The sequence below is a fragment of the Platalea leucorodia genome, assembly GCF_965183815.1.
Source record: "Platalea leucorodia genome assembly, chromosome: 24".
NCBI lineage: Eukaryota > Metazoa > Chordata > Aves > Pelecaniformes > Threskiornithidae > Platalea > Platalea leucorodia.
Window position 1 is genome coordinate 1,935,962 of NC_138846.1, and position 21,127 is coordinate 1,957,088.

At 44.2% G+C, this 21,127-nt stretch overlaps 1 protein-coding gene across 1 annotated transcript; it reads right to left on the reverse strand.

Annotated features, from left to right (window-relative positions):
- Positions 1-5,335: 5,335 nt before the first annotated feature.
- LOC309600568 (feather keratin B-4-like) lies at positions 5,336-5,659 on the reverse strand (the record flags this gene model as incomplete). The annotated part of the gene is made up of 1 exon (XM_082332968.1): positions 5,336-5,659. The coding sequence occupies one exon, from the start codon at positions 5,657-5,659 to the stop codon at positions 5,336-5,338; it is 324 nt and encodes a 107-aa protein (XP_082189094.1).
- Positions 5,660-21,127: the final 15,468 nt, after the last annotated feature.

Below are 21,127 nucleotides of genomic sequence, written 5' to 3' on the forward strand. Positions count from 1 at the left end.
TTGGAAGCCCATATGGCTACTACCAGGACCAGTACCGATATGGGAGCCCATATGGCTACAGAAGCTTTGGGAGCCTGTATGGGAACAGAGGCTTGATTGGTTATGGGGGCTGTTATGGGTATGGGGACTTGTATAGATTTGGGTACAGCTACCCCTTCTATTCTCATTCTGGCAACAGATACGGCTGTTGAAACTGCTGTCCATGCTGAACCAGTGGAAATAGCAACCAAGAAATGAAATGCAGGACATGGATTCATGTCTAAGGTTATGGTGCTGAGAAATGCCAAGCACCCATGCCTCTGGCTGAGTTCGGTGGGACATGTGGGTGCCAGGCTGCGTAAGACTACCCCATACGCAACCCTCTCTAACGTCTCCTGTTTCTTCAACTATTACTCTAAAGGGCAACTTGAATTACAGCAGGTACTGAGGCATCTTTACAGCACGTTGATGGACTAAAGCAAGACTTTCAGGTGTGAGTAAAGTGCCTTTTAAGTTAATTCACAGCCACTTTGTATTGCCAGCGTAATAGGAGTTTCTGCAACCACCATGAACAAGTCCACTTTGCTCAGCTATAAACTTCACCAAAGACGACATCTAGTAGAGAAGCTCCTGGTATATATCCATGCTGTGCCTCATCTGGCAGTGAACATTATTTAAAGCAACTCTGCGAGCAAGAAACATGTCTGAACTGTCCAACTCCACCATTTCCACAAAGAGAGAGCATCATCCAGCATCAGACACACTCTGCTTGCCGAAGACCCTTTTGTAAAACTGCAAACTTATTCTTTCTGTTACTCAGTTTCTCATTTTCATTAGAATTACTCTGCTTAATAGTATCAGGTGTCCAGTCTTCTCCTTTTGTCTGTGCTCATACACCACTGTAAAGGGACCAGCAGCACTGCCACTCTAACCAACCATACAATAAGAGGGAAGTCTAGACTCCAGATGCGAGAGTATCACCACATCTCCATCTGAAATGCTCCAGCCCCAACTCGTTTCCCAGAGTAGGAAGAAGTTCTACTTTATTGCAACTAACCTGTGAGCCTGGGTTTACACAAATACTTCTCCAGAAAAGGGCATCACCTGGCTGTCTGTATTACCACACACAGTCGTGGAGCAAGCTGGGTTTTGTGCTTGAAAAATAACTTTCAAAAGCAAAAGATTGAGTGGAAGTCTCATGGTCTGCCAAGGAAACATAGCAATGACAGCCAAGGTTAAAGACACCTAAGAGAAATGACCAAAGGCAACCAAGTCATGACGATCTGCTGGAGACATCATCTCCTTTGCAAACTGAACAGCCAGGTTATTCAGGGAGTTCCTGTCAGCCTCTACCATGTCACCTTAGGAGATTGAGTAGTCTTGATTTAGATTTATACTATTAAAGATTATAATCTGGCACGGAACAAGGCAGTTCAACAAGCATAGCCTAGACAAAACTGCATGGATCCCATGCAAGACCAGTTAGACAAAGACATCACCAGAAGTCAAAAGTCTTGTTGCAGAAGTGACTGTGAGGGAGCACCTCTGGGCTGATTTTCAAGAGATACCCTACGTGGCTACCCCTTCTCTTCATATGGTGGCCACCTTCACAAGCATTCCTGCATTCCTCAGCTGACAGATCAAAGTGGAGGAGAGGGTCAAGAAAATAACTAGCAGAGCAGATTAGAGAAGCGCTTTCATGGGCAGAAAAAAAACAATAGTTAGCAGAATAGTTCCCGAGCTGTAAACGCTACTCCTCCAGTCCAAAGTCCGTTTCTTTACATCCATGTCATTGCTTTCACTTAAACCATTTGAGCTTGAACTGGACCGTAGCAGACGATGAGACCCACAGATCCATTTCCTTGTCTGGGAAGGAGCAGCCGCAGTCAAGAGATGGGCCTGGTCTGCTGCCTCATTGCTTGGAGCTCACCTCTTTGTGTCCTAGTTTGAGCAAGACAAAGTCAGATCAGGATGCCCCAGGAAGAGGGTAAAGGCAGCAACCTCTACCCTAGCCTCCTAGCAGGGCACGTCGGCAGTAAATCAGCACAACCCTTCGAAACTGGCAAAGCTATTAAGACTTTTTTTGTAATCCTGCTGTCAGCAGCAAAGAGGGATGGGTTCCCCAGGGAAAACATTAAGAAATGGCAGAGTCTCCCACCACAATGAATTCAGCTTATCTCCCTTGGATGCCCTCAGGCACACAAGGCGCTTCCCACCTGCACGTACAGCGCAGAAAGGCTTACAGAGATATGCACAGGAAGAGAGACAGAATAAAACACACAGAGCCAAAGATTTGGGTGAAATCCTCAGCCTGCCCAGGGTCCTTTGGCCCCAACTTAATATCAGGTCCACATTTGCCAACGCAGCAGTCTTTATGTTTCTTCCCTTCACCACATTCCACTCAGTTCATTACCAGAGGCACTATCACTTCCAACAGCGGGTGCAACCACCACCCAATGCCTGGGGAACATGGCCTACAGGCTGTAATTGCTTGCCAACCTCAGCCTTCCCGGACCTGTCACCTCCCTCCACCGCACTGCCTCAGAGCCGCCTGGGCACCACCTCGCTTCCCTTTTTGCTTTGAAGATGCCACTGCTCTAGTTGCGGCTCCAGCTCTGTGCACAGCACGGGGGGGGCCCTGATGCACCTCGCTGCTGCCTCCCAGCTAAGCAACCTCAGCCCCCCCCTTGCTCTCCCCCCACTCCAGGGATCCAGGGCACAGCCAGGATCTCCTGCCCTGCTGCAGGTCGGCATTACGCAAACACTGGAGCCCAACCACCACACAGGGAGGGGAAACCAATTTCTCACCCCAGCTGCCCCTACCACAGGGCTCTCAGCCTTTAGTTACCAAACAGGGACCGGATCATTTTATTACCTACTCAAGAATATCAGGGTGATTCAATAAGTCTAAAATAATTGCAGAGTTGGGGTCCGGACCATTCCCTGGCCCCCCAAGCATCAGTCAACAGCACTGATGCTCATTTCCCAGGGATCCATCCATCCTAACATCTCAGGAAACAGAGTTTCTCATGTACCTGTGCAGTGGTGTATGAAGAGCATTTTCCCTGTGTCATAAGGTTTTATGCCCCAAGGCTTAAGAAAACTTGGATGATTAGAGGAACTTTGTGCCTGCCTATGAGATATTATCATAATGATGGCAGATGGCTAATTTAGCTAACAGAAGACTAACTCCTGTAACTTCATTTAAACTTCTGAATGTCAGTATGAAGCAGGATGTATTTACTGCATGCATGTGGGAAATTACCAATTTAAATGCACCTCATGACCAGCCCACACATGAGGCATGCTGCAGGACATGCCTCCAGCACAAAGATTCACTGCAAGAGCAAAAATCATTTTTAAAGAGTAAATTTATCCCAAATGAGAAATCTGGCCCCCAACTATTGCACAAACTGGACTAGAACGGTTTTTCAAAATATTTCTTAAATAGTGCAATATTACAACAAAAGCTTTCAAGAGAAGGGAAAGTGGATCATGGTATAGGAAAAATGGCCTTACTGGAAGCAAGGAGGGAAACAAGGAGCATTTCAAAATTCCCCCGTATTTTGATGAACATTCTTATCCCATAATCCGATAATGAACCTAAGGGACATTAGCAAATACTTCTATTATCTTAAAAAGACATTGGTAGCTTCTTCGTAAGACAGCTGATATCTTTATAGTCTTCAGAGCATTTCACATGAGTAGCTTTTATATTAAAATGAATAAAAGGTGTATTATAAATAGCTCCATAGAAATCCACCTGAAAAATTTCCTAATTTTACTGACACTTAGTGGTTTTGTGGTAACTGCAAGTCTCAGCTTATTACACGGAAAGTGAAACTTGAGAGGCCTCAATAATAAACTTCAGTTTGCTTCCAAATACACCATTAGCACAACAATGAGGATTCCTTCATCTGGCTTTTGAGGTTTGGGGGATTTCTCTTTTGTACGGAAGGATTTATGTGGTTGTTGAGAATCTGGTTTAATCACCTCATCTAAGGCTCACCAACAGTCAATTAGACACTATTACAATGCCTGGGCAGCCTCATTTTCCCTACACATAAGGCTAATAATTCTCCAAAGAGTGACTACTGTGAAATAATCCAGCATTCTCACATCAGCTTGCAATACTGAATTATACTGTTCCTGTAACAACGTATTAATATGCTACATAACATTTCAAACACATACAGCAGCACGGAAAGCTTGTGAAACGCTTTATTATTGATATATTCCTAAAGAAATTCAAAATTCCATGAATGAACATCACCAGCCATTTTCACATGCATATGTTACATTGTAAAACATTGAGCAGAGCAGTAAAGCCAGAAATCTAATTTTTACACTAAAAAAAAAGCTGCTCTTACATAACACTTGGCTTCAGATTCTTCTTAGTAATACCAACTCTTCATGCACCTCTGCTCTGATGCATTGTGTCACCGCCTAGATGGGGAGGTTGAGCCTGGGGACAGCAGGTAACAGCTAACACACACTGTGCCAGAAAAGCAAATGTTGAGGAAAGAGCTCCACAGAGCTGAGCAAGACCAGGAACAATGAAAACAAAGATGTGGGCAGCAGTTTCACGACGGGAGAGCTACAGCATAGAGGTTATGTGGAAAGGAGAGGCACACACAACCCACTGCCAAGTCTCTCAAGAACATCATTGTTCTGAGGCAGACTGATAGGATCAGTTTGATGCAGCAGAACAAAGGCACCTGAAGGCAAAGGGGAACACGTGCAGAGATGCACACACACGTGGAGGCCAATAACATGTTGCAACGTCACGTTTAATGAGAAACAAGCAGATCATGCAACGGCAGGATTATATAGTACAGATTATAAATTGTCCACAACCTGTGGTTTGATGCAAGATGATTCATGTAATAACCGATGTTGCTTCCCTATTGCAGCTCTGTGTTGATATTCAGCCCTGATCGTAGCAAGACACATACAGCACAGAAACAGAGCATAAGCTGGTTGACTCCACAATCCTTTTTTATACATCATTAGCCACAGAAAGAGCCTACAAAGGGATCTAGAATGGATGTCATGCCAGATCCCTTTACATTGCCACAATGACACCCACAACCCCCCAAGGAATTAGCAATATAGTCCATAGCATTGAGATCAGAGCACTTGGAAAGATAGGAAGACATTGGAAAAAGAAAATCAGGGTAATCTGAGAAGGACGTAAATGGATTTTTCAGAAGATCTGAGCATCTACAGATGCATTTAATGGCAGGCCCAAATGCTCAACCCTTCCTAAAGGCTGTGCCCTGGAGCTCAGCCGCATATCTGCCTCCTGCTTGTCATCTCCTGGACATTCTTCTTTCAGCAGCAACTCTCACTAGGTTTAGCATGGCTTACAGCTTCCAATCGGGTATCCCCGTCCCCATCTGGCACCACCATAAACCTGTGAGGCCCCAGGAGCGTGGGCAGCACTAAAGCCAGTTCCAACTTCCGGGGCTCCTGCAGATCCCACGACGCTCTGCTGTGGATAGGTGCTGAGGATCGGTCCAGGGATGGTCACAACCACTGGCGGAGGGTAGATCACCACCCTGGAGTCAGGACACTGCCGAACACAGGGCTCGTTGCAGCTGTCAGCAATGGGCTGTGGCACAGCCACCCCACACAGGGAAGCACTGCCATCAGTGCATGGGCTTAAAGAGTGCACCATTTTTCAGGGATGGCTAATCTGAAGCACAAGGCAATAGTATAAAAATAAGGCACAATTCTTATAATTTTCACAATCAAACATTATAATAACAGACTACCAACAGGCTAGAGGGAAAGGCAGAATTTTCATAGCTCAGTTCCTAGAAGACACCTGCAAACCTTGCATTGAACACAATAACATCTAGAAATGAGTTTTCATGAAAAATTAATTGGAGCTCATCATCCAGATCTGCATTTACCAAAGTCAATAGCTAAACAGTCACAAATTTATTAATTTACAATCAAGAAAACTTCAAATTGATATCAGAATATTTGCACATGATTCACCCTGACTTAAAACTACAAACGCAGGCTTTGTTAGAAAGATAAATTCAGATAAAACTTACCTACTTCACAAGAGAAATAAGACAAGAGAAATGGTCGTACAAGATCTGATGTTGAGCACTTTTATACTCGCCCTTAGACGCCCAAAGCATGAATCACCTACGCGTATAACATCCTAATCAATTACTAAACACATTTCTTTCAAGACTTAACTTTGTTAATGAATGTCAATTGTTTTAAATAAATCACTCTTTGTAATTATTAGCTTGTCCATCTACCTCATATGACCTGTACTTTATTGCCTTCCAGCCTCTGCTATTTCAAAACTTTATATAGAGGGGATACTCTGCCTCTGCATGTTGGAGAAAGACAAAGTGTTTATACGGCTCATGCTTGATGTCCTCCATGAATGGACTTGTTCCTGGGCAGGTGGTAAACAGCCTTTTGCTTGGAAGAAAATGTACTGACTCAGCCCAGAAAGCGTTGCAAAAGTGAGGGATAACCTGTGTTCTTGGCCTAGGGGCAGCCAGGGTCATGGTTCTGTGATGAAATTAGACTAATGCAAAGTCTGGTCAAAGCTCTGGCACGCTGTAGAAATCCTGAATTTTAGAGAGTTATATATCCAAATCAGTCAGTGCAGACCTTCCAAGTGTGCATTTCTTTAAACATGCAAGCTTAACAATAAAAAAAAAGGAAAAAAGGGTAAGGCCATATTTTATGTGAAATTACATGTCCCATGCTGTGCAGCTGTAAATCATGACCTGATTAGGGGAATGGCAAAAAGACAATAAATAGGGTGTGACTTAAGCAAGACCTTGTCAGGCATTTTTTCCCGTGAGTCCCTTCTTCAATAAAAGGGCACCTAAAGCCATTATAATAACAACCTATGTTGCACATATAGAACAACGAGTGGAAGATGCCTTTTGGAATCCCAGTTGCTGACGAATTGCAACTGCCAGTGTGGGGTTATCATCCGTGTTAAACAGCAGCATTAGGAGGCGACTTTCTGACACACAACAGCAGTCAGCAACAGATGCCAAGGATGGCAATGGCGTGTGCCATACGGACACTCCCACCGGGCCAGAGAGGGGTAGCAACTTGTCCATTCTGATTTACACTTCATTTCAATTAAAAACAAAGATATTTTGCTACTTCCGTAGCAATAGAGAGGACTTGTTTGAGCTGTTCTATTATAGTAAGCCTCACCTCAAAGCCTTCTCCCTTTCTCCCAGCAGCAGCATGTTCTTGCAAGGAAAAGCCTCCTTTTGGTACAGTTAGAGGTGGATGTGGTAACACTGCAGAACAAAGTTCCCCCCTTTTAAGGAATCTCTGGAAAATATCTTATACATCATCAGACTGGCACCAAAATAACTTTGAAGGGCAGGACTAGACCTCATTGCGTTATATGCTACTGTGGAGTAGAAACCTCAATCAAGATTTCCACCACAATGGGAAATGGCTGGGATGCTTTCCTACTTTAATTGTGTACTGAGATTTATCTTCATAGTGTCATAATGTTTGAGGATGACATAAGATATTTGTAACTCCTTTGGAAAATTGGCAGCTCTGCCTTTTCTATAATTGAAGATAACCGTGTGAATTGCAACATATGTCTTTATCTCAGCTTAGATTGGGTAGCAGTTTATCCCTAAAGTAATTCCTCAAAAACACCGGAATTGCTATCCAATTACTATTTTCAAGTTAGCCAACTGAAGATAAAACTAAATGTTAAGTCTTATTTTAGAAATGTATTAATAATTGTCTTGAAAAGTCAAGATCTTCAATGCAAAGCGAGAGGAATCCACGCTGCTGGGACTTGTTTCCTTCTCTGCTGCAGACTGCTTGGGGTTAATGTCACTGCAGGGTCCATTTATCTGAACATAAAGGTTAACAACACCGACAGTAGGCATGCTAATGCTCTCGAAAAACATTTTCAGAGCGCCTCGTAAAAGCGCATTAGCGTTCTACACAGCTGATGTTGTCATATGCATTTTGTTTTTTAACAAGAGTATTACAACTGCCAGCTCAAACACTACCAGAGAAGACAAGGAAATAAAAGTGATGAGTCAACTGGTGAACCATCCAAAACTCAGTACTTAAAGAGTGCGTCCATAAGGACGCAATGCGGCAAAACAGCGCACCAGTCAGCTCAATTTACCGGTTAAAACAAGCTTAAGAATCAAATTCCTACACCTTAAAAACTGAAGGTACTAGACACAAAAATCATCATCTTTGTATCAGTCAGGACACAAAAAACATCTGAGCTGCAGACAAGCCATCAACACCTTCAAGCACTCAAAGTGCTGACAGGACACATATTTAGCCTGTATTTAACTGAAACGTTAAGATTCTTCAAAAGACTTTAATAGTCCTTTGTCTGTAAGAATAAGCAGGAAAGATGTATAAAACCTTAAAGGACCAAGCTGGAGCTCACCACAAGAGCAGGGAGCTTTCTGAAGACATCTATTTGATTATACTGTTCAAAAAAGCAGACAGACATCAAGAATCAAATCCATCCTTGAGACCACTGAAACACCACAACAAATAGACCTGATTTATGAAGTTTAAAACTCCAGAAATGCATGTGGTTTAGTGTGCACACCACAGCAGGTGAGGCAGAAACCTTAGAAATAATTACATCAATTACATGTTGGCTTTGGCTAATAAGGACTTTGTGCCCAAAAAGGTGTTCGCGCCACCAGGCTGACTAGGAAAGTATATAAAAGTAATTTGAGGCTCAGCGCTTCATCCATTTCTCTTGGTTTCTCCTCCTCAAACCAGGTATGTGTGATCAGCCCAACTGCTTTATAACTACCATACTACAGCTAAATAGACTGTAACCTTGAGAGGCTTAGCACATTTAATTTCATAACAAAGAACAGAGACATGAAAAGCCACTGAGGTTTTTCCCACTTTGTCTTAAAGTGAGCAATACCATAAAGGCTGTGAAGAGACAGCAGTTGCAGGGAGAGCTGAACTTGTTTGTGACTATGAAAGTGTCGAACTAATAGTGTGCAATTTTTAGAAATAAAACCTACCGAAACCCTGGAATTATACTTATCTTAATTTGCTTTACTTCAGACAGCAGTTGTGCACTCCACTCTTCCTTTGCATTAGGAGATTGCATTTTACTGTTGTGTTTCATGCTGTGGTTCTCTCAAAGGAAAAAAGCTTTCTTATGAACAAGCCTTTAGATATCACAGGAGTAAAAGTCCAGAGCTATTCTACTTCTGAATGACCTGCCACGCAGCTTGATGCCCAGCTTATGAAAAAAACAGGACAGGCTTGGAGGCGTGCTGCGAATATCCCAAAGACAGCTCTCTGCTACACAGAGCAGCTCCAAAACTGTTGCCCTATACACTTAACCAAAGCTACCACTTACCACTGGCCCAGCCTCAAACCACCCAGCATCACTACATTATTCTGCAGAGAATGACACACTTTCCCATAATTTAGTCTGCCATTATGTGCTTTGAATTTTATAGATGTGAACAGCTACAGAGGCAACATGCTTGGAAGAAAGCTAGCGCTGGGCTCAGCATCACAAGAAGATTTGTAACTGCTTCCAGCAAATGGGAAATGGGGAATTTCCCACCCAGACATATCCTCCACTACAAGGGGCTCTCAATCTTACCAGCTGGTCCCGATACTTCTCATTGCTCCATGCGATAGCTCACGCATTAACATTAAGCCATGAGCCATAAATTCACCAGGAAGGTTGAGAACCAGTGAAGAAATACCCATTTTTCCATTGCCAAGGGTTATTACCCAGCAGTTGAGGCTCTCCATGCTGTGTTATGAACTGTGTCATGGAAAGGTGAAGAGCAAGGATCTGCTACACTCTAGTACTACACCAAGGGAAATGCAGAGATGGAATTGCTAATAAAGGCTCCTGCCTCTGAGCATTACCTCCAAGTTAATGCAATGCCCGACTAGCTAAGTTTATCTGCGTGCCCACTGTGGAAAATATTTTCCCTTACAGCAGATGGCATTGGCTATTGCTTAACATGTGATAGCAAGATGAAGCACTGGCCTTACTGCCTGTATCCATCATTTTGTCCGAAAACAAGGGGTTGCAACAAGAGTCAGTATTCAGGGTTATAACTATATTCCCCTTTATAATATACAAACTTGTATTATATTTATAGTTCAGTAAAATCAGAGAGCTAAAACCACTAAAATCAGCTGGCCTCTTTCTAAAGAGACACTGAGCTGGAAAAAGGTAAAAACAACAAGAACATTGAACTTTATTGAGCCACAGTCACGACTCGTGGCGTGACCCATCTCAGAGCCTATTCTTACTCCACACCTCAGCTTTTCTTTACTGATAAATTAAGACGGTCCTTCCAGATACTATGCTTATGCAGACCTATGTTTATCCATACATAAAGCAAGAATAGCACTGACAGAGGCTATTAAATGGCACCTTCATAACAGGACCTCTTAAAACTCCTTACAATTGCTCATTATGTTTGACACAAGCAAAGCTCTTCAAGCAGGACTCCATTATAATGAACAGCAGCACATATCCAATTTAAAGGATGCGTCTCAAGACATCAAAGGCTTTAATTACATCACGTGTAGGGAGCAGTTTACCTTCTGATGGACAAGCAGAAGGCACACACACACAGGCAGTATCCACACAGGCACAGCTGAGGTCTAGGTGCAAACCAGCAGCTGTTGGGATGGTCACAGAGTAAGATAATGGGCTCATTAGAAAAGCACTCCCCCCCCATTTGCTATCACAAGTCCAACCTGGTAATTCCTTGTTTCTCACCCAATTAAACCCAACTAGATGTCACAAGCACAATTGCTAATCAAGTCTGATGAAATCAGAGTGCCTACAGGACCACAGCTGCCTGTATAAAGCACTGGCCCCATAGCCAGCTTCTAAATCCTTGGCAAAGTTATGATTCCTTGCAAGCGTAGCTATGCCAGTTGCCAAGCAGATTTCAATTTGTCACAGGACAAGCCCTGAGTTTTACACCCCACCAAAAGCCAGCGTTGGCTTGCTTGGACACCTTCCACTGGCCTTGTTTCCAGCCATAAAAAGCAACCAAATGCAAAGCCTAATAAAATCAGGGAATGACTCTTATTAAGTTTGAAGAGCACCAGATCAGCCATACAATGAGTAGCTGAGTGCCAAGCTTTAGGTACATCTCTCCAAGCCTTGCTTTGCAAAGTCAGATTCCTCAGTGCCCCCAGCTGCCTACCTGCATTTAAATGAACAAAAGGGAAACTGGATGAGGATGAGCATTGCCCACTCCCCTCTGCTGCTTCCTGACTGTCAATCTGCTAAAAGAAGTTTTAAGAGAAGAGGGATAGATTTCTTTACGTAACTAATGAGGTCAATGGATTAAAAGGCAGCTTTTACTTCTCCCATAAATATTTAAAATGGAAAAAACCCACAGGGTGTGAGGTGTATTTCATGGTATTTGGGGATAACAATATACTAATAATCACAAGTGAGTAAAATAATTACAGCCAATGAAAAAGCTGCATATGAACAAATTCTCTCCTGTATCTAATTAGGATTTGATACACAGTGGCTCAGGGTTTCCATGCAGTCTAAAAGACCATATAAAAACACGCGTTTCCAAGCTTTCAATCCAGTTCTTACTCTCCGCTGTGAGCTCGGTAAGTTATTTGCTTATTTCTATTTCTCATTGGCAAAATACCCTTTTGTTGGTACTTTGAACTTGAATCTAGATCCTGCAGAAACACTCTGACACTGCAAATTAGGGGGGTTGTTTCTTTTAAAAAGATCTTTCTTGTTTGTTTTTTGGTTGTTGGGGTTTTTTTGTTTTGTTTTGTTGGGGGTTTTTTGGTTTTTTTTGTTTTGTTTTGTTTTTTGGGTTTTTTTTACAGGTATAGACAGATACAGGCTTTTAAAGTTGAGCCTGAGATTTACAGAACCTCACCCAATTTGGGACATAATGTTTCCCCTTTGATCTGGCTATTTAGGTACCCATATCTTTAATTTGCTTTGAAAAAAATGAATTCTAGATTTCTCCTGTATTAGAGGCCACTTATTTTAGTGGTTTAGTTTAGTTTGTTGGCAGCTGACCTTTACCATCCTAATTAGAGATTGGTGCAGATTACTTCTATTATACCACAGAGGCTAATTTTTATCTGTAATAACTGAAGGAAAGTTTGGCTTCTGCTTACTTGAGACCCCTTTTATACATGCTTTTGTGGGGATTCTTCTTTACAAGAGCTGGTATTACCTTCCCACTTTCAAAACATAGCAAGAAAACCCTGATCCAACCCTGCCTGGCATTTCTCCTGTGTCTGCAGTTAATTGCCAGCTGACATCTTTGTAAACAAATCATGTTGATCTACAGTAGCTGGGACCTGACCCTTGAGAGCTTAGAGTAGTTCTTAGAGTAGCCCTGTATATCTGCAAAAGCAACTGCCATTAAATTGCAAAGTACAGATGCCCAGGTGCCATTTGCTAATGCTGAGCAAAGCTGATTTGCAGTCAGATTTGAAATTTTAATTAGGAAACCAAGATCTCAGCACTTCTCCATGCTCAATCACGTCTTTGGAATGGACACCTCCTGTCTTCCAAGTACGCCAGAGAGAGCGCTGACATCCCGCAGCCAGGCAATGCCTCTTCCCAGCAGCTGGGACAGACCCTGCGCCCTCCTGCCTTCAGGCAGGCCATCTCCACGCCAGAAGCAGTTCAGCCCTGGCGGTACAGGGTGCTCCACAGGCTAATTCAGGCAGCTGAGGTACAGATGTGAGCAGCCACCTCCTGCGATTCTTGCAACCCTTTGGTCTCCAGGTTCCACTGGAGCAAACGCAGGAGAGCAGGAGACAGAGTAGCCAGTAAAGCAACTACACAGCTGCATCCTGAGATGCAGAGAGTTACATTTGACTTTTTCTACTCATATGGGACACTGGCAGCTTGAGCCAGACTTTCAAAAGTCACTCTGTCCTTAATGAACATTAGGCTTTTAAAAAACAGAGCTCTGCCACATGACCCTGCCAATTACAAAGATAACAATCCTCTGGTCTGCAATTTAAATTAGCATAAAGAAGGGCAATACTTTCTTTTTCTTTCCCTAGTGCCAGCAGAAAGTAATTCCAGTTTCAACCGAAGCGTCTGGAAAGCAAATAAATGATAGCCCTTGCCATAAAAAGATGGGAACCTCAGCACTAATCCCAGATACGCCATTGCCTCACTAGCTGAAGCACGCAGGTCATTTCGCAGCTATGCCTGAAACTCCCCTAATAATAGCTACCTGCTTCACCTGACATCTGAAGCTATGAAAGTTATGCAATGCTGTGCAGTTTCTGCTACTTAGAGGAGGGCTGAGAGTCAGAGCAGCAAGCTCAAACAGCAGAAAGGCAACTTGTCAGATACAAGCAGTGATCTGCAGGGAATTCATTTATCTTTCTTCCCTACTTTGTTTTTTAGGTTCATCTCCATCCCAGAACAATGGGTTATTATGGGTACCAATACAAGCAGCAGTGCTATATTCCAGGCAGAGCGCACCACGCCACACCGGTCTACATGCAGTGCCACAACCCCAGTGCAGTGCAGTGCGTGTCATGCACGCCATGTGCTTCCAAAAGCGCCAAGGTGTGCTCTGTGAGGAAGACCATGCAGAGCAGCCCCAAGTGCTCCGCCCCATGTTCATCACGGTGTGTCGAGACACGCGTTGTGGAAGGCCAGTCTTCCTCCTGTAGCCCCGCGTCTCCTGATCCATGCACCATGGTGTTCCCTCAGCCCCATGTGCAGGGCACCCAGCATCTCTGTGTGCCGCACTGTGGACAGCCAGGCATTATGGGGTGTCCTCAGATATGTGCTCCAGCTCACATGTACCAACACAGCTCGTGTCCTTATTCATACCAGTGGTCCAATAGCTACCACTACAACTGTGGGCAGCAGTAAGCTCCATAGAGGTGTCCACAGAACAACCAAGCGATGAAGAGCGAGATGCATACCCACAACTGGGTTCACAAGCACAGCTTTCAGAAGCACGACTCTTCTCCTGCTGCAATCACTGGGGCTTGTGGACAGCCTGACACCCTTACAAACCAGCCCTTATTTAATGCTCTCCATGTTATATTCTGCGTTAGATCTGGAGGTCTCATAGCTTCATACCTACCGTCTCCTATCATCTACAGTGGGCTCAGATCTCGACTGCATGAAGACAGTTTTTTTCACGACTGCCAGTGTAAAGGATATGTGAGTTTTACCATGGGCATAATCACTCACATGGATTACATTGTATTGTTAAGGTGGCCTCAGCTAGCCCAGTGCCAAAAAACCCTAGGTCCTTCCATGCTAATACTGCTAAGAATACATATTTCTTTCTGCTTTCAACTTTGTTCCAGAGGAGATTTTGTGAAGAAACCAGTTTTTAATTCTGTCCTTTGTTCTATATGCAATCAACAGAAATAAGACAAGTAAATGTAAAGTGGTGGAAAACAGGACTCGACTTTCAAGTCAAGGGGGTCTACTGTGCGAAGCAACTCAGTCTGGAAGCACTTACTACTTAAATATCCACCTCTGATGTACCAGCTGGAAGCCAGAGAGTACTTGCTCTACAGTCTGCATTACTTTATTCTCTATGGTATATAACCAACATCTCACATAATAAAGCCTCTACTGCATCAAACTACTTGCTTTCTATATTTTTTTTTCCTCCATCCCTATTCACACTTGACTCAGAGCTGAAAATCCCCAGTTGTGCAGCAGCCATGGAAAGACGAGCAATGCTTTCACCTGTGCTGGTAACAAACACTCAGCTCCCCACAGTGGATCTCAAAACAACTTGCAGAAAAGCTGAGACAGCTGTAAGATGATTAACACAGTGAATCAATAAGCTACCAGCAAAGACTGGAATTGTCAGGGCAGTGCTCTAACCTCTAGACCACACTGCTGTATGCGGTAGGACGTTAAGCCATTCACAAAATGAGGTGTTATGACCCCATCCTCCAATAAATCCCAATTAAATTTACCCCAAATCATTCCTTGTGCATTTGTAAGCTGTACCTCAGCAATCCCTTGTGCTCCATCCTGTGGCCAAGGGATTCAGGGAGCCACAGCAAGGCAAGCCCCAGGCAGGCACACACTCCTCCACAGCACGGCAGCCGAGGGCTCAGCACAAAGCTCCCAAGCTATCAAGGACCCACAGTGCCACAAACACCCAGTCATTCAGAGTAAAGCATCAGTATCAGGACAAGGCATAGCAGAAATTGTTAGATTTGCAGTGATTTTTTTTTTTCCTATCAGCCATGACATGCATTGATATTAATACTCCCAAATATGTCACTTGTGACAAGGTTAGGCAGGCTACAGGACTCCAAATTCAGTTTGATTTGCACAGCAAGGAAGCATCTTTTAAAAGAACAAAAGGTTTGAAGCCAAAGATAGAGCAAGTAGACTGTCTTGGAGCCAAAAAAAAAAAAATCAGACACAGCAGCTCTGAAGTGGCACAACTTCCCTGGAGTCAGCAAAGGTGAGGATGACTTACACCTGCTCCAGATCTGCCTACTATGAGAGAAATAATAAAGCTGTGCTCTCCACCAAGTAGCCAAAGGGCACACCTCTAATGTGGTCACATTCAAAGGAGGACGAAGCTGTTTGGCCGTACCCAGCAAGGGGAGCGCTCTCCCGTTCCCTCTCCTGGCTGCCACGCTCCAGCCTGTGAATGCAGCACATCAGCAGACAGAGGTTACAGCAGCAACATGAGCAAAGGAGCCTTTCTGCATCTCCTTTCATGATTTTTCACCCATACCTTCATACTACAGCCAAGCTTTAAGAGGTCCTAGGTAGTCAGAGGTTTCAGTACTGTGTGTTCATCTGGGGAACTTCCCTGTTTAAGAGCCCCTTGCCTCAGTTCATCATGCTCTCTACATCACTTGCCTGCAAACATTTCCCATTTGCCCAACTCTGCTGAGCTCCACCACTTCTGGACAATAGTATTGCAACAAAAATGCATGTGATTTGTATTTAAATGCATCTTTGCAATACAGCTGCTTGTTCTTTCAACAAGCTGGGTGGCAACTGCCACATTTTTATTATTATTTGTAATTAAAAACAAAAAGGGTGAGAAATTAGGAAGACATTTAAAGTGTCTCTGCCATTCAGAAACCTCTATCACACTTTCAGAACTGATGCATCTGTCTGCCTCTGTCTGCCTCTGTAGACAACGTGGTTAAATTCAATATGTCATGCAGTCAGGTTAGCCCAGCCCAGGGAGACGGAACATCAGGTCAGAGCTACACTGCAAGCGCCACAGCCCACCGGTCCAGCAGCAAGGCCAGCCGCTCCAAGGAGCTCAGCCTGGTCTGCACCCGCCACCCAACCCTGCCCTCGGATGCTTGTAGGCTGAAAGTAAACAGCAACTCAGTCACCTAACACAAAATTTGCCCTTAACAATGATACATTAGGTCCTCTATCAGTAAAGATTTTAGAATTAAAATAATATTTCCAAATGAGAGTGCTTTCACCAGTAGCTGATAACCAGTAGTTTTACCTCAGCAGCATCACAAAGAATAATTCAAATGAAAACTCCAATAAAAATATTGCAAAAGTGATTAAGACCAAAATCTTTCCGGTTTCAGGTGGGAGAGCTTAGGAACACATTAGAAACCTTTTTCCCATCCCAGATTTAAATCTTACTCAGTGTACTTGTCCCCAGCCACTGTCTCACAGGAGGAGGGAGCCACCTGACAACTCTGGGGCTTCTCAGAACACATCGAGTTCTCAACAGGAGCCAGCAGGACCTCAAGCATTTGCAGTCCGAAGCTGACTTCACAGGGTGATTTTGTTCTCTCCTGATCAGCTTTGGCTTACCACATACCTACAGGTCAAAACCGAGCAGGAAGAGCAAGAGAAGGACAGAAGTGTGATTTAGTGAATAGTGGCATCATCTCTACCAGCTGAGAGCTGAAGCCACCAGAGCATTTCATAGCTAGGGATTTGCTCTTTAGTTCCTTATTTCTGGTGCAGTTCAAAAGCATAGTGGTTGGTGGTTTTACCCTCATACAGTAAAAAACATCCTGCCTCAAACGTCAACAGTAAAGCATCCAAAGCCACTTATAGCATGCAGCAGCCAACAATTCATAGGAGAGCAGACCCACAGGCTCTTTTTCCAGCCCTGATGTGATGGAAAGTGCTTGCCATGCATGATCAAAACCATCCTTTGCATCAGAAGGGATCAGAGGAGACATCCACGGAAAGGCAGTTCCCTGCGTGTCCCCCAGAGCTGCATTCCCTGACCCCAGACCAGCACCAGCTCTGCAGCTGCAGCCCATCTGCTCTCATCATTGCCAGCACCTGACCAAAATCAGCCAGCACCTGCTGCTCAAAGCCTTTCATTTACTGCTGTTTCACATGCAGCATTCGGAGTTTTTATTATTATTTATTACTACTTTTATTATTATTTATTACTACTTTTCAAACATTTTTTTATGATATATTTAAAGCCAACTTTGTGTTATCTGACCTTACAAAGCACAGTTGCTGCATTTATTCCAGTGCATTATCAGGCTGTTCATTATTTTAAAAGCCCATCTTCCTGCAGACAGTGATTTGCCCTGGAGCATCTCCTTGACATGCTCACAGCTGTCACCTGGTGGATGTGTTTCTGTACTTCAGCCACATGCACTAGAAATAAGACTCGGGATTTCCAACAGCCTGGAGAGCATCCCAGCTATCCCAGCACATCTGCAATCACAGCCTGGTTAATGCAGCTTAGCCATGCCCTCCTCTGGGCACTACCAGCTTATGCAGTTCCTGGTTTTTACAGGATCTCCAACAACAACAGAGCCATCGACCGCTCTCTTGCAATTAGCCAAGCTGCATTTTCTTCTGAAGCACATATAGCAGCCCCTTCCCTCCTCAAAAATGGGCCAGGCCAACGACACACTTCAGTGCTGACAGCCCAGAACCAAGCAGCTGCCCAGCAGAGAGCAATGGTGCACAGCTGCTCAGCACCCAAAAATCCTGGTGAAAGGGAGAGCAAGCAAAAGCTTAAGATATTGTTCTCCAAAATGTTAGGAAGATGGTTTGATGCCACAGAGGAGTTGAAAAGCAGGTAGAAGCCTCTCAGACTTTCTCCCTGCAGTCTATAGCCCAGGTATAAGACAGGATCCTGCAAGCCAAGGCTTTAACTCCTTGGGAAACTACAGAAACAGCCAGCAGAGAAAAACAAGAGCCAGCGCAGCCCCAGGACTATTCCAGCTACAGATAACAGCAGAAAAGCACAGTCCTCCATAATAGCACACAGGTTAAAACCATCCAAAACCATTTTTTCACCCCAGCTCTTGATATGGGAAATGAGTACCTGTGGTGGTCTCACAGCAGGGCTGCAGAGCAGAGCTGGCTACAGACTTGCAGGCTCTTCTTTGCTTATAAGTGTTTTGCTTGGAGAAGTCTCCCCCTTACTAAGAAATGCAGCCCTGGGTGGGTTTCAGTAGAGAAGCAGCTTGCAGATAAATAAATGGATTCAAATATAAAGGCATTTCTGGAAAAGGAACCAAAGCAGAGCTTTCTCCACTATTCAGCCAGTACAATTGCCAGAAGTCTCTCACTCCGTTATAGGAGGAAACGGAGAAGCAGAAAAGAGTTTTCTACTGTATTCCGAGCAGGTTTTACTGTTCTTAAGCTTCAGGTACCTCTATGAGCTTCATAAGACTAGCTTAAATAAAGCACCCTACCAGCAACTAACCCCTAACCAATAGCTCCCTCACAAGACCTCCTGCATCAGAAAAGAGTAGAGGCTTAAAAAGGGCCGTTGGTGCAAGGGTGCCTGGGTCATTGGCTAACAAGCATGGAGCAGCTGAGGGCAATCTGGCTCCAAGCAGGCATAGAGGGGCAAGGGGTAGAGCAGCAGTTGGGTTTTGTGTGTCAGTTTGTAGGTAGGGAGTGCTGGAGCAGCATCATTTGTTACTGTTGGATTTACTTTTTGAGGGTGTTTTCTTTTGTGGACAGGTGCTCTAGGTAGGTTTTTGGTTTGGTTGTTGAAGTGAGAGTTGTGGTCTGGCTTTAGTAGCTTATTGAGCACGTTGGTTAGCATTGAAATAGGCCCTGCCCAATCTTTGATGCACTGGGTTTGGGGAGAGTTCTGTTGTTCGTTTCTCTCTAGCATAGAAACCTGTTCCCAGCTCCCACTATTTCAGAAGTTGTGTGCAAATCCAAAACCACATCTTACTGTGAGGCTCCTTTCTGCTCAAAACCCTTGGGAAATCAGAGCATCCTAGAAGCTGTCCGAGTTACCCGTAGGCTTTGGGTTTTTCCTGTTGTGATGCATATGCTAAAAAAGGCAGGTGTTTTTGAGCAGGGCTGCTGTCCTTTGAAAGACATCTATTGGTTTTGATAGGTTTGGGAGAAATGGTAAAAGCTGGCTGAGAATAGCTTTTAGGGAAAGTCTCTTCATGTGTTCATGTAATTTTTTTAAATTCCTAATCACTCCACAGGTGTGAGAACTTCACTCTGGGATTGCAGAGGACCTGCTTTTTGAGAAAAGTGATATAAAGACTTCTTCAAAGCAAAGGGAATGAGCTAGATGATCCTAGAGCACCATCCTGTGGCAGTGCAGGTGCTGAGCTGGAGGAATGTGCTCCCTCCTGACTCACCACCCCTCATTCCTGGTAGAGCTGCAGGTGCTTGCTGTAATTAGTTGATGCATAACCAGAGCTCAGCTGATCCCCAGCCCAGATACTGCTGTGGATGCAAACCAGTGAGGGGTGAGACAGGTAGCTGAGCTATTTGCACAATGCTTGTGGAAGGTCTGGTGTTTTCCAGGGACCTCTGTAGGGCTCAGCGCCTGACTTGTAGCAGTAAAAGAGGCAGTGTTTCACCTGCAGCTTTGTCAGTTTTTGTTCTTCACTTTGAAGGGAGAGTCTGAGGTGTTGCATAAGGTGATTTTGGCAGTTAAAGAATGGATGTGGGTGTGGGAAGGCAAAGCAGCGCAGGAATGGTGTGCCTTCCTGTTGAAATTGCAAGTTGCTGCACCGATGACAAACTTCTGGCTGTAAAGTCGGCGTTAAAGTGATGCAATGCTGGCCAGCAGTGGAGATGTAGAAAAGCAGGTATATGATGCTAGGGACTCCTGTGTGGTGGTACTGGCTTGCCTATGACTAAGCAAACTGATAGAGAAATGGGCCAGCTTTAAAATGAAAGTAGTAGTAAATGTTAATATCAGATTACTGTGAGAAACAAAGGGTTTCAGCTGCAAAGGCCAAATTCTAAATCTTCCTCGGCTGTGGAGGTCACAGACCTTGCAAGATCTGTGCTCCAAATGTGCCAACTCCTTTCCCCTCATGATGGACTTACTATTTGACTTGAGTTTATACACGGCTGTCCATGCATGTTCCTGTCTTATCATTGCCTTGCTCATATCCTATGGGGATGTTACCAGGAGATGTGGCTTTGACAGGAGAAAATCCTATTTTATTGCTGGTTTACTGCAGGCTGAAGAGACTGCATTTCTCCCTCTCCACCCCAACTCCCTTTAGCTTTCTCTGGGTGGTGCTCATAGGATGAGGTTGAGAAGAGTGAGGAGGGCTGACCTGTGTTGCCATACAGCTGTGCTGTGTGTGTAATTCTAGGAGGAAAATCTGGGGGGACTCTCCCCCTGAAATCATAAGGAGACCTTCAGGTATCCCTACCCCATGTGGAACATCATGTTTCTGATGTGTCCTATAAAACAGGTCATGGTTTTGCTGTCTTCTACTGACATCTTCATGTAAGTAACTAAGAATCAACTGTTGGTGAAGGGGAAATTCTCCATAATCCTTAAAAATCATTATGCCCTGGAGCCATGAGGCTTCCCCCTGCTCCAAAGCTGTCAGCTTAAAATCAGTGTTGGTTCTGATGGACCCTGTGTCCTAATTCAGGGTAGCTGCATAGTCAGTAAATGCCAAAATGATGCCATGAGCTGGGGTTACTGGAAGGGGTCCCCTGTGTTGGTGGCATTCCTTACTCCAACCGTCCTCACCTTACTGTCAGACCAGCTACTCTTGATTTAGTCTAAAAGCTCTCTTGTGAAGCCTGTAGGGAGTTCCCAGGCAAATAAATTAACTGTCGGATATGACCACTGATGATAATGAATGGAGTAATTAAGACTTTCCATTTGATGACTGTAATTTTAATGGGCTGGTGCAAACCAGCTGAATAATATGG